We start from the raw sequence: 14,386 nt of genomic DNA, 5'->3' as shown, positions 1-14,386 counted from the left end.
ACCTGTGAATGTCTTCATACTATGGCTGCTGTGAATAGATCCTATTTAGTCCTTATGCCAAATAATTCCTCCCCTAACGCATACCTGTGTGTTGTCACTGCTGTTGTATCCTACTGACTCACCTGCCAGTGAGGAGCCCCCACCGGGAGGACGTAGAGCCTTCGTCCTACTCCTCCCGCTCTACACTCCCTGCTGACAGGCTTCGCCCTCAGCCCGTAGTACATACAGTGACAAATATCACCCTCCCCGTCATATTATTTGTTCTTTACAGCTTTGAAAAATGTGTTAAATAAACATGCTCTGAATATGCATGCGGCCCACCCATCTCAGATCGGTGGGCCACGGACACTTCTGAGATTTTATAAGTGTGCCCTGATCCAGAAAAGGTTGAGTTACTGTTTTAGTTAGATATGAAAGGAAGCAGTCATCTCTGGATGCATTCTGCACTAAAAGCACAGGCATGTGAAAGCTTAAAGGTATGGTAAGTGATTCCTTGTGATAAATAGCTTTATATTGTGATAGTACGTATTGCTATTGAGTGTTTGTTCAGTAACAGGAGTTTGTTCAGCTGGAGCTGTCTCTCCATCTCTTTATTAAACAAAAAAGTGCATGTTCAGGTCAGGATACCAACTTTATCCAATCAGGATAGAGAACTCTCGGAGATACAGATTAAACGAGAAATTGGAAATGATGACTCGAAGAAATGAGCAGACAATATTGGAACTGGAACACTATCAAAATGAATACTTTTCTGTTCATTAAAGAGCTGGGGAGACCCCTGTTACTAAACAAACACACTATAGCAATGATTACTATCACAATATAGAGCTACTTAACACTGTCACTGAACAAACACTATGGTTTCAACCTTATACAGTCTATGGTTTCAACACAAAGCTTTGACAAAAAAAAACATCTCAGTCAGGAATTAGTTTCACTCTGTGTCCACTAGATGGCGCACATGAACCACAACTATATAAACCACAACATGATTCAGTGACAAGAAACATGGACGGTTTGTAGTCCCAACGTGTCTACTGTAAAAACACCATTACCCACAATCCACTGGAAGGCCTACGTAGCTCCGCCCACACCTGTAGAGAGCGTGTGTGTGTGTGTGTATGTGTTCACTTTCTTCTGTGAAGAAACGCCGCGTGACGGAGATATGGATTTAAAGTGTTCTGATCAGTGTGTGGTAAGTTGTGTACATTTGTAAAGTGAGTGTGTGTTAGAGTGTGTAGTTAGTGTGTGTGTCACAACGTGTGTTTGTGTGTGTGTTTGGATTTGAACCACGTGTCTTTTTTTAAACAACAGTAGCGCTTCCCGAAACACAGAGGAGGGGGGGGGGGGGGGGGGGGGGGGTATAAAGTTACTGTAACGACATTTCACGGGTGTAAAGTAACTAAGTACATTTACTCAAGTACTGTACTTAAGTACAATTTTGAGGTATTTTGTACTTTACTGGAGCATTTCCTATTTTCACTACTTTTACTTCTACTCCGCTACATCTCAGAGGCAAATATTGTACTTTTACTCCACTACAATTATATGAAAACTTTAGTATATTTTGATGCCAATACATTGAGGTGTTGCTACTTAATAATGAAGATATCTGAGTACTTCTTCCAAGTTCCACCACTGCGACATTTACATTGGATTTAAAGTTCCTGTTTACTCCACATGAAATACTTTAAAGGCTTTGGGCTATGACGTCATTCATTCATAAAGCTGTGGCTGCAGTTAAAGTCATTAAAACATGAATAGGCTCTATTCACAGCAGCCATATTATGAAGACATTCACAGGTGTTACCAATGATACTAATGAAGGCTCTGTTCCATTTAGTGTAGCACAGTGGTTTCCACGACCACCATAACTCTGTCTCTCAGAGTTACACACCTGTAAGGGGCCATTTGGAAGCCCATGAGGGTCCCTGGACCCCAACTGCAGATCCACTGGTGTTTCCAGTGAGCCAACATGCACAATATCAGCACCCTGACTCTGTTTGACCAGAATGGAACAGAGCCTTCATTAGTATCATTGGTAACACCTGTGAATGTCTTATGGCTGCTGAATAGAGCCTATTAATGAAACGCATTAAAAACAGATATGATAGAAGTTTCTCTAATCATGTGACAAAAGGTTAGACATCCTGTCTAGTTTCAGCTTTCACTCCTGTGTTGTCAATTTACTCAAGTACTGTACTTAAGTAAAAAAAAATACAAAAAAACTCTAAATTGCACTTGAGTATTTCCATTTTTCAATACTTTTACTGCTACTCCACTACATCTCAGAGGCAAATATTGTACTTTTTACTCCACTACAATTCTTTGAAAACTTAAGTTACTAGTTACTTTGAAGCAACTACTAAGTAAAACATACATCAACAAGCCCTCTATATACTATGCTATTTTCAAAATACTTTTTATACATATTGAACTTGTGAAATGGGACATTCTGCGTAATGAGTACTTTTACTTTTAGTACTTAAGTATATTTTGATGCTAATAATTTTGTACTTTTGCCTACTGACACTTTTACTTGTAACAAAGTATTTCTACATTGTTTTTTTACAAGCTAACTTGCACATAGTGTTATCTTGATGTTACTATATTGCTGCTAAACTAAGTATACATGATGTAAACATGCTTGAACATTAAAATATTTCTACAAATGCTACAAATCCATACTAGCTAGTCATTTTGGGGCAAAAAGCAGAAGTTGAAGAGTAAATGTAGCTGTGCATGTATACTTTACATTATTTCAAATTCAGACCATTTTACAAATTCATTATGCACATTTTGGAGGAAAGAAACATTGACAAACCAAACACTAACTCAATGGAATGTGTGAAGTGGAGATATTTAACTGAATAACTAGCCTGGTTCCAGCCCATAGACCCCGCCCACTCTCTGAGTGAGCTCCTCTTGGTCTGGCATTATAGACGGATTTCCGCGCGACGTCATCACAGAGCAGAATGCGCAATCTGCGCATGCCCGGGTGAAAGGCGCGTTCGAAAATACAGCCCTGAGCGGCAGTGAGCGCACTGGCCAATACAAACTAATAGGCGAGTGTGCTCCGGTGCGTAATTTTCCTTGCGTCATATTCCTCTCAATGTTTACTAACAGGAAACCTGTCTATAATGTCAGCCTATGGCTTTTCGCGATCGAAGAGATACCTGACAAATCAGAGTCGGAGGTGGGAGTGGTCTAACGACAAGCCAATCAGTGAATATCTGCTAAAACAAGCTGTACGATGACGTCAGATGTAGGCGGATCCGTGAATCTCTTGTGATTGATTTAGGGAAATTCCAATCCCCTCCCTCTGGTAATCGCGGACACAGCAGCCAATGTCAGACTGAAGCTCCACGCAGCTTCTGTCTGATAATCAGGCTACTGAATAACAGGTTTTCCGCCAGAACTTTTAAATGGATATGAAACTAGATGACAATTAGCTGAACTATGGTGTTTATTATTATTATTACCAATATTCTTTCAAAATTGGCCTGAAAAATCACCTATCAGGAGACCACAAGGGGAGATTTTCCCATAGAAAGGAGGTGACATTCACTGCTGTCGTTTTTCCTTTTTCTCCTTTGTAGATATATAGTGTTTATGTGTGTTATTTTTATGATGTTGATGAATGGAATACATAGGAACACAATGGAAACAAGTCTGTCTTGACTGTCCCACACGCTGTTAACATGTTTGACTAATAAAGTATTCAATCAGTCAATCAATTATTATGATTATTATTATTGTTGATGCCCACTCGATCTGTATCCTGTTTGTTGATGTTACAGTAAACAGAACCACTATGACACCAGTGGAACCAGCACAGAACCAGTAAGTAGAACCAGCAATGGTGTCGTTGGACCAGTGGGGACCGGAGCAGGTGGCAGGATGGTTGTGTCACATCGGGATGCCAGGCTGTGCCAACACCTTCCTGGGTAAGAACCACACACACACACACACACACACACACACACACACACACACACACACACACACACACACACACACACACACACACACACACACACACACACACACACACACACACACACACACACACACACACACACACACACACACAGCCAAGCTGTGCCACTGCCAACACATTGTTAAGAATAACACAGAACGGACATACATTTCATGTATTCCATATGCATGCATACTGGAGTATTTCCCATTTTCAATACTTTTACTTCTACTCCATTACACCTCAGAGGCAAATATTGTACTTTTACTCCACTACAATTATTTGAAAACTTTAGTTACTAGTTACTATACAGATTTAGATTATTATTACAAAACATACATTACCCACTTCAGCCCTATATACATTTCGGCCATTTGAAAATAGCAGATCTACAAGCTCACAATGCGTCGCATCGTGACTCATTGTGAGCTTGTAGATCTGCTATTTTCAAATGATTTTTTTTATACATGTTAAACTTGTGAAATGGGACATTCTGCTTAAAGAGCACTTTTACTTTTGGCACTTAAAGTATATTTTGATGCCAATACTTCTGTACTTTTACTGAAATACATTTTGATTACCGAACCTTTACTTGTAACAGAGTATTTCTACACTGCAGTATTGATACTTTACAAGTACTTGTATAAGTAAAACATTTTAGTACTTTTTCCACCACTGTAAAAATTGTCACATTAGAAATGTGCAGATACCAGTGGACCGGACACACAACTGACCTAGTCAATGCGTGTGCCTAGTCAGTTGCATACATGGGCAACTGGCGGCCCGGGGGCCACATGCGGCCCTCACCTTCACTTAATGCGGCCCGCAGGTTAATATCGGAATACTGATATATTGTTACAATTCCAAACATGACCCGCTTTAATTACTTCAGTCTATATTAGTAGCTTAATGACTAGTATTAAAATTCTATTGTCTTTTTTATGTCCAATGTCTTTGTATTTAAGTTCATAAAGTTAACATAATTATAACTAATAGTTGTTATATTCAATATATTAATAATTAAACTAAGCATCTGAAATTAAATGAATATGTAACTTTTCAGGATTCCAATAAAAAAATGCAAAAAAGAAATCAGGATTCCAATTCAAAAATAGCAAAAGTAGCCGATCTACAAGCTGAAAACGTGTCGCAGTGCGACGCGTTTTGAATTGCGAAAAAAAAGTAAAATACGGAGAGAAGAGGTGTCTGCCCGACAGTATATGCAATGTGGCCCTCTGGAGTGAGTGTGGAAATATAGTGTCCCTCTCCATCATCAAAGTTGCCCACCCCTGCCCTAAAGGAAGTGCAGAGATTGTGCTCCGTGTGCAGCTCATGGGAAAGTGGAGATATTTGACTAAACACACGTTTTCTGTCAGAACTTTCAAATGGATATGAATCCTAGAGGACAATATCTGACCCCAAGTCACAGTAATTAATTATAGGGTGAGTAGTGGGCACACACACACACACACACACACACACACACACACACACACACACACACACACACACACACACACACACACACACACACACACACACACACACACAGCTACAACTTTCAATGCCGCCGCCATAGACTGAGAGAACGAGAGGAATCCATGGTCTCGAAGGGCGGATCCAAACCCAGGCGCCTGGAGCAAGGCGCGTCCTCCGATTGCTTCACCAATCTATGTCCCCGCCTCCCCTCCCCTCCCCCCCCCCCCCCCCCCCCCCCGGTCTGTGCACGGAGCAGGCTGACGTCACCAAATTTAGAGCGACGCCCCTCTGCACTCTGGTTGGTTAGGAGTTAACAAGGTCCTAAGACCATCGTTCCTGCACCGTTCGCCCAGACGTTTTTCTTTTGCAACAAAAAAAAAGGCTGGGATTCCGAGGCTACCGCCGCCATGACTGCTAACCATGATCTATGGCTGTGTATATGGAATATATGAAATGTATGTACCCTAATATCACAGCCATTCTAAGGCTATGATTTGATGAGCTTTTAAATCTGTTCTGTTTGGACAGTAACACCAGGTGTGGAACATTGTCGTAAAGTTACAAATGTTCAGTTTGTCTTTGAAAGAAACCTGGAAGACATTCTATGAAATGAGTGACAGAGACACTGATAATGATGATGATGACGATGATGATGAACTTCAACTCAACTACAGCTCTTCTGGTGCTGTGATGTCATAGTGAGGTCATAACGATGTCATAAGAATAATTAATCTCACATTTTAACTGTGAAAGTGATTTGGACAAAATAAAAAAGTATCTCAGTTCTGCCACTAGGTGGTGTAGTCTGACATGAAACACAAGCTTAGAATGTAGAAACGCACGCACGCACGCACGCACGCACGCACGCACGCACGCACGCACGCACGCACGCACGCACGCACACACACACACACACACACACACACACACACACACACACACACACACACACACACACACACACACACACACACACACACACACACACACACACACACACACATACATATTTAGTAAAAATAAGGGACACAAGATAAGAAATGAGAAAATTAAATTCAGAATATGGAAATACAATTTAAAATGAATATTTAAATAGTACAACCCCTAATCAAACACAAATGAAAACGAACAGAATAACACAAATAAATATAATAATATGCTCAACAATCACAGTCTTTAAAGCAATGATTGTAAATAAGGACAGTAAGAGTTTTAAATGTTATGTAAAGTGTAATGAATGAAGTCTACAAAGACTCATCTACAAAGTGCTGTCCCATTCCATTCCTTTTTATACCATTTGGAGCTCTTGCAGCCTCTCACCCTCAAGCACTTACCAGCTGACGTCACATAAAGGGATAATTCACCCCAAAAAGTACTTTTTTTCTATGGATTAGTCACCCCATGGAGACTTGAATTCATGGATATTGTTTCGTTTTTGTCTCATTCCTAAGCCAATAATTTGATGACCAGTGAACCGGTAGGCAGCGGTTCTGGTAGGAGACACAAAGGAGACTCTTTGTGTGTCCTACCGGAACCGCTGCCGGTCATCAAATTATTGGCTTAGGAATGCTACAAAAAACAAAAAATATCCATGAATTCAAGTCTCCATGGGGTGACTAATCCATAGAAAAAAAGCCATTTTGGGGGTGAACTATCCCTTTAAGTCATTGAGGGTGTGCAGGGCTTGAGGGCTTAGGGCGGACATTGGAATTGGGCCAAACACTGAATAAGCACTTTTTTTTACCCCTATTTCCTATTTTCCTACTTGTCGTGTGTGTGTGTGTGTGTGTGTGTGTGTGTGTGTGTGTGTGTGTGTGTGTGTGTGTGTGTGTGTGTGTGTGTGTGACTATGTTGTACTGTACTGAATTTATGTCAGAGAAGTAGACTATTAATAAATCTAATAATAATCCTAATTATTATTATTCTTATATTTCACAGAGAACAGTGTAACAGGGTTGGATCTCTTGGAAGTGAGCGACTCCATGTTGGGTGAGTCAAGTAAAACACAAGAAAAGAGATTTAAAAAAAATGTGTATATGTAAGGGAATACAGTAATGTATAAACGGAGCCGTGCCACATTGCAACTTGCAAAAAGTAGCTTAAAAAACACAAAATGTTAATGTTTATGCGTGTACATGTTGGCAAGGCTAGCCTGGTGTCAAGCCTTATGAAACAAATGGCAGCAATTTGTTCTGGATTTTGCAGTCACTCTGTCTAAAAGTTTTGGGACAAAAAGCATTAATTTTTCAAATGTGTTTAAAGTGAGTTGCTCTGTATGTCAAGTATTTCTATCTGGAGATCAACTCTGTGCAGACAGTGCAGGAATACACGCAATGATCAGTAGTCTTTAAGGCGCTTGTATTCCATTAGACATCCTTCTACTGTCACAACAGCTCACTAATCTTGCTGCTGTGTTTGCACATAGTTGTACTTCACCCTGCAGATATGGGAGTTTTTTGTCATGGTCTCTGCCAGGCCGAAGGCGTGGCCGAGACTATGTTTTGCCCCCTGTCTGCGTGTCCGTCCGTCTGTGAACAGCTAATCTCCAGCACCGTTGGCCTGATCGATGTGAAACTGTGCACACACACTCCCTGGATGCCAGAGGAGAACCTCTGCCCTAACTTTGTCAGATCAGCCTGATATAGCACCACCAGGAGGCCGACCTTTTGCAAAACACATTGTTTGATATTACTCCTACAGATTTAGGATCGATCTGTCCGTTTTGAACAAAATGCCTCAAATCCTGAAGGCAGCGTGCGTTGCCGACCGTGCAACTTTGCACACACATTCCCACTATGCCAAGGAAGAAATGCCCCCCAAAATGTTTTCAAATCGGCCGATTTGGCGCTATAACAGGCCGACTCACGTTTGTACCTATAACTAGACGTGAGGCCAAGGAAAAACCTCTGCCCTGGATTTTTCACATCGCCCTTTTATAGCGCCGCTTGGAGGGCAATCTTTGCAAAACACACCAGTTTTCAGTACTTTTACTTCTACTCCACTACATCTCAGAGGCAAATATAGTACTTTTACTCCACTGCAACTATTTGACAACTTTAGTTACTCTTCAGATATCCTACTATAATTCTAGTAACCTCTGTCTGTCTGTAGTGGTAGGTGTCTGTAGTGGTAGGTGAAGCTACCCGGTTCTCCTCAGTGGCTGGACCAATTGCTCTGATTTTGCACACAGCCATTGACCATTACCATCTGAACCTAACTGTGAAGCCCGTTTTTCAATTTCATCACATCTCAGCTTCTTATTAGCGTTTATGTGTCAAACAATGTCGCCTCCCGGGTTGCCAGATCATGTGCGCATATCCCCCCACGGATGCGTCGACCGGGTATGGTCTAGTAAATTATGATATTATGAAACATACATTAACCACTTTAGCCTTATTTTATTACATAGGCTTTTTGAAAATAGCCGATCTACAAGCTCATAACGTGTCGCGATGCAACACGTTGTGAGCTTGTAGATCTGCTATTTTCAAACATGTTAGTACTTTTACTTTTGGTACTTAAAGTATATTTTGATGCCAATACGTTTGTACTTTTACTCTCTTGGGAAGATCGCAAGACTGTGTTCACTCACAGGCTTTCCTTAGTGTTGGAGCGGTCACAGTGCTCAGGTATTCTGCACACTGTGTAGTCTCTGTTTAGGGATAAATAGCATTCCATTCATTCTATTCTATTCACTGCAGCCAGTTGATTGAGCTTAATGCCATGATTGTTTTTTTTTTTTTTTTAAATCATTGTTTGTTTGGTGTTCATTCACTGGTGAAATGCCTGGAGGCATGCAGCCTCTGACCAGGCCCACATTAACACAGTGTGGTCCCCCCCCCCCAGCTGTGTGATTGTTAGATACAGTAGGGGCTTACGAACCTTACGGATCTGGCCTAGTTGACTTATCAATGATTACTATTATAATATAGAGCTATAACTATAATAACTATAACAAGACATACTCTCTCGCCATGCCTTTCGGCCTGGCGGAGACAACAAAAACATATGTTTTTTTTTACGTCTTCCTACCGGTAGGGCGGCGTCTCTGAGACCAGACCCAGTGTGACTTTCTCCTTCCTCCCAAGGAGTATAAAACAAGGATAAGACAGATGTTATAAACAAGGAGTATTAAACAAGGATAAGACACAGATGTTATAAACAAGGAGTATAAAACAAGGATAAGACACAGATGTTATAAACAAGGAGTATAAAACAAGGATAAGACACAGATGTTATAAACAAGGAGTATAAAACAAGGATAAGACACAGATGTTATTAACAAGGAGTATAAAACAAGGATAAGACAGATGTTATAGACAAAGAGTATAAAACAAGGATAGGACAGATGTTTTAAACAAGGGGTCTAAAATAAGGATAAGACTAATGTTATAAATAAGGAGTTTAAAAAAAGGATAAGGCAGATGTTATAAACAAGGAGTATAAAATAAGGAGAGGACAGATGTTATGAACAAGGAGTAAAAAATAAGGATAAGACAGATGTTATAAACAAGGAGTATAAAACAAGGATAAGGCATATCTTATAAACAAGGAGTATAAAACAAGGTTAGGACAGATGTTATAAACAAGGAGTATAAAACAAGGATAAGACAGATGTTATAAACAAGGAGTAATGCATGCTAACTTTCCAGGATGGGAAAACCTGCATTTTCTATTACAGTAGCTTGGATTCCCCATCGATGATGTCACTGGTAGGCAGGTTTCTGAACTGTCCACAGCCCACCAATGAGACACAGAGAGAATAGACATAAAGGGTGTCATCTTATAATGAGCATTAGTGAGGACCAATTATATGAAGATAGGTTGAAAATGGGCGAAGTGCTCCTTTAAGTAAAAGTAGCAATACCACAATATAAATATTTCAAAATGTAATAAATACAAATTTAAAAGTACTAAACATTTTAAAACATTTCCAAAAAACGTTTGAAAATGGCAGATCTACAAGCATTGTGACACACGGTGGGCTTGTTTTGGAATAGCTGTTTTGTTTTTAGATGTGAACATGTATCATTATATTGATGTATTTGCAGTCAGTCAGTCAGTCAGTTTCTAACTGGACTATATTCTTCAGGTTTCTGGGTTAGACAGTTAGACCAGCGGTTCTCAGCAGTGGTGCAAAGTAACTAATTACATTTACATTTACTTTTACAAAAAACAGTACTAAGTACTGTTTTTTTTAGTATTTCCAATTTCCAATACTTGTCTTCTACTCCACTACATCTCGGATCCAAATATTGTCTCCACTACATTTATTTGAAAACTTTAGTTTCTAGTTACTTTGTAGATTTTGATTATTATTACAAAACATACATTAAAGGTATTGTAGGGAACATTAAGCCTAAATTAAAAAAAAAAAAAAATATATATATATATATATATATATATATATATATATTGCATTTTTCCCCCTCTATCAGCCACTATATAATGATGCTGGGGTGTTTTCCTTCATTGAAACACAGTCCTCCTTCTGAAATCCGTATTTTCCCTAATGTTTATGTGTTCTATGTTTATGTCCGGGACGTAAATTAACGCACGCATGTGCGCGTCCGTGCGTGTCCGTGTCCGTATGAACGTTTACTTTCGGTTTTAAAACGCTCTCAAACTTCGTTTTTGAGGCACAGAATTTACTTTTAAGATAGCGTGTGGATAGAATTTAGTTGTTTAACTTCATATATGTGGTCAATTTATCATGAAAGAGCCTATTTAAAAATAAAAATTCAGAGAACCAGCAAGGCGGGAATTTCCGCATATTGTATCCCAATAAAGCAACCTGTTTTCGGGCATCCATCCCTTCAAAAGTACCTCGCTATGGAACTCCCTCCTGCGTCACCCCCTGGTGTTCGGGGAAAAGTACTGCTGGTGTTTATTTACCTCTGAACTCCCGCGTATACCTTTAACCTCTTCAGCCCTATATACATTTCGGCCTTTTGAAAATAGCCGATCTACAAGCTCACAATGCAGCTTGTAGATCTGCTATTTTCAAAACATTTTTATACATTTGAAAACCTTTGAAATGGGACATTCTGCACAAAGTAGATTTTGACACCAATACTTTTGTACTTTTACTCAAGTAAATTTAGAATTCCAGACTTTTACTTGTAACAGAGTATCTCTACATTGCAGTATTGATACTTTTACTCGAGTGAAAAATGTGAGTACTTTTTCCACCACTGGCCAGTTGCAACAGCGCTGCTGCTCTGCCTGGACTCTGTCTGATCAGGCTCAGCACAGCTGATGATGATGATGATATTTCTAACGTGATCAATCCGTTCTCCAATCTTCTAGAAACGTCTGGGTGTGCTGTCATCAGTGGTGTAAAAAGTACTCAAATTCTCTACTTAAGTAAAAGTACCAATACTGCAATATAAAAATACTCTGTTACAAGTAAAAGTCCAGAATTCAAAATTTAGTACAAAGTACAAAAGTATTGGCATCAAAATGTACTTAAAGTACCAAAAGTAAAAGTACCAAATATTTGAAAATAGCAGATCGACAAGCTCACAACGCGTCGCATCGAGCTTGTCGATCTGCTATTTTCAAATAGCCTACTGTATGTATAAAATAGGGCTAAAGCGGTTAATGCATGTTTCATAATATCATAATTTATACCTGAAAAGTAACTAGGAACTAAAGTTTTCAAGTATATGTAGTGGAGTAAAAGTACAATATTTGCCTCTGAGATGTAGTGGAGTAAAAGTAAAAGTATTGGAAATTGGAAATACTCAAATAAAGTACAAATACCTCAAAATTGTACTTAAGTACAGTACTTAAGTAAATGTACTTAGTTACTTTCCACCACTGGCTGTCATGTTGTCATGCTCAATTCAGCACGGGCTGGAGAGCCTATTTCAACCAATTGCTTTGGTCAAAACTATCTGTTGTATAATATTACAAATTTCACTCCACTTTCTTCTTCTTTTTTGGGATATATCTCTGCGTGCCACCAGAGGGAGGCTCAGGTTGTACCACAGGTTGAGAACCACTGACAGTAGACAGTTAGTTAAACAGTTAGACAGTTAGTCTAACTGTGGGTTAGTTAACCCATTAAGACCGGGACACATCTGTGTCATTTTTAGATTTTTTTGGCTATTCAAAAAATAGCAGATGAGTTTGTAGATCTGCTTTTCTTTTGAAAAATCATGAACATTTTTGCAAATCTTTCAATATATATATATTTCATAAAGCAAATATTTTAACTCAAATCTTTGCTTCTGGGGATTCTACAAATGTCTTATAAATCCAAACAGTTAGGGTTAATGTTGCTATAATCAGTGGTTCTCAAACCTTTTCATGTCAAGGACCCCCAAAATGATATGGATTTGGCCGCAGACCCCCATCTCAAAATATTTAGTTCCAGAGACCCCCAGAAGCAAAGATTTGAGTTACAAATTCGCTTAAAAAAATAATAAAAAAAATAAAAATAATATATATATATATATATATATATATATATATATATATATATATATATATATATATATAAAAGGATTTGCATGCATTTTCACAATTTTTCAAAAAAGTACAGATATACAAGCTCATAGTGCGGCACTCGTGCCGTGCTATGAGCTTGTATATCTGCTATTTTTGAATAGCCAAAGAAATCTTAAAATGACACAGACGCGTTCTCGGTCTTAATGGGTTAAGACAGTTAGACGGATAGTTAGACAGTTAGTAATGAGATCATCTGAGATGTATTTGTCAAGATTTGCCAAAGATATTTTAAGAAAATATAAAACGAGGCTCAAGTTTAGGGCTCAACGATTCCTCATTCTACTGGGGACCCCCTGGAACCCCCTCAAGGACCCCTGGGGGTCCCCAGTCCCCACTTTGAGAAGCCCTGGTGGTCTATGGCTCATGCTACCTGCCCTCTCCTTCTTGACATACTCCTTGCTCCCTCCCAGAGCAGAGTGGAGAGGAGAGGTGAGGGGAGGGAGGGGGTTCCCCTTCTTTAAACCCCCCCCCCCCCCTAAAAAAAAACAGCAGACTTCAGAAAAACTCCTCCAGTTTCCCACTGAAGAAGAGGAGGAGGAGGAGGAGGAGGAGGGTGTGGAGGGTGTCAGAGGAGGTGAGGGGAGGAGGGGGGGAGGCGGTCAGAGGAGTTGGGGGCGGGACTTCCAACATTCCAATCTTTTCACACAGTTTTAGACTCAAAGGGCTTTTTCTCTCTGCTTGTGATCTGATCCTCTCTCTCTGGTTCCACCACAGTCTGATCACTTTATCATGATGATTATATGATTGAATCATGTAATGTTTCAAAGCTGTGAAAACACACTCTCTGCCGCATACCAAAGCTGTCGTTTGAGCCGATTCAACCATTCATCACAAACAGACCCAGAGAACGAAGAAGTATACTGAGACCTTTTTTTTTTCCTTCTCTTTCTTCTTTTTTTTGGGAGTAGGGATTCTTTTTGGTTCATCTTGATTGTTTACAAGGCGTAAACGGATACTTTTTGGATACTTGTGGATACTTTTGAAGACTTGTGGAATAGTTTGTGTTGTTTTGGAAGGGATTCTAAAACTTCATCAGAAACGGGGGAGACCCGTCTCTCTCTCTCTGGCTTTGCTTCCAACTACAGAATACTGAGAGTTTTTTTTCTCTCCCTGTTCTCTGGTTTGTTTGAGGAGGAATTTGGGGGCTTTTGATCTTGTTTTTTTTTTTTTATGGAATTGGTGAAATGTGTGAAACGATGAATATTCCTAGCGGAGGATCTAGAGCGAGCTTTGGAGCATCTCAAACCTCTTCTGAAAAGGTAAAAATTCAACTGTAGGCAAACCGTTACGGAGATGAAAGTTTAAAAGTGTTCAAACATCTGTCGACTCCATCAGGGGAGACTTTTAACCCACTTTGGTCCTTGGGTCCTGGACGGCCCAACATCCTGCCGGAAAACAAACCGATCTACGCGT

At 39.7% G+C, this 14,386-nt stretch overlaps 1 protein-coding gene across 4 annotated transcripts in view; it reads left to right on the top strand.

Annotated features, from left to right (window-relative positions):
- The first annotated feature begins 1,109 nt into the window (after positions 1 to 1,109).
- amot (angiomotin) overlaps positions 1,110 to 14,386 on the top strand; it is a 54,165-nt gene continuing 40,888 nt past the window's right edge. For all 4 annotated transcript variants that reach the window (XM_084074689.1, XM_084074688.1, XM_084074686.1 and 1 more), the window contains exons 1-3: positions 1,110 to 1,195; positions 3,801 to 3,947; positions 7,397 to 7,447. In XM_084074689.1, the coding sequence (XP_083930815.1) occupies positions 3,860 to 3,947; positions 7,397 to 7,447 (139 nt within the window). In that variant the 5' untranslated portion in view covers positions 1,110 to 1,195; positions 3,801 to 3,859. The remainder of the gene's footprint in view (positions 1,196 to 3,800; positions 3,948 to 7,396; positions 7,448 to 14,386) is intronic.

The sequence above is a fragment of the Gymnoscopelus microlampas genome, assembly GCF_963454915.1.
Source record: "Gymnoscopelus microlampas genome assembly, chromosome: 12".
Classification (NCBI taxonomy): domain Eukaryota; kingdom Metazoa; phylum Chordata; class Actinopteri; order Myctophiformes; family Myctophidae; genus Gymnoscopelus; species Gymnoscopelus microlampas.
This window is presented reverse-complemented; position numbering and strand designations above follow the sequence as displayed.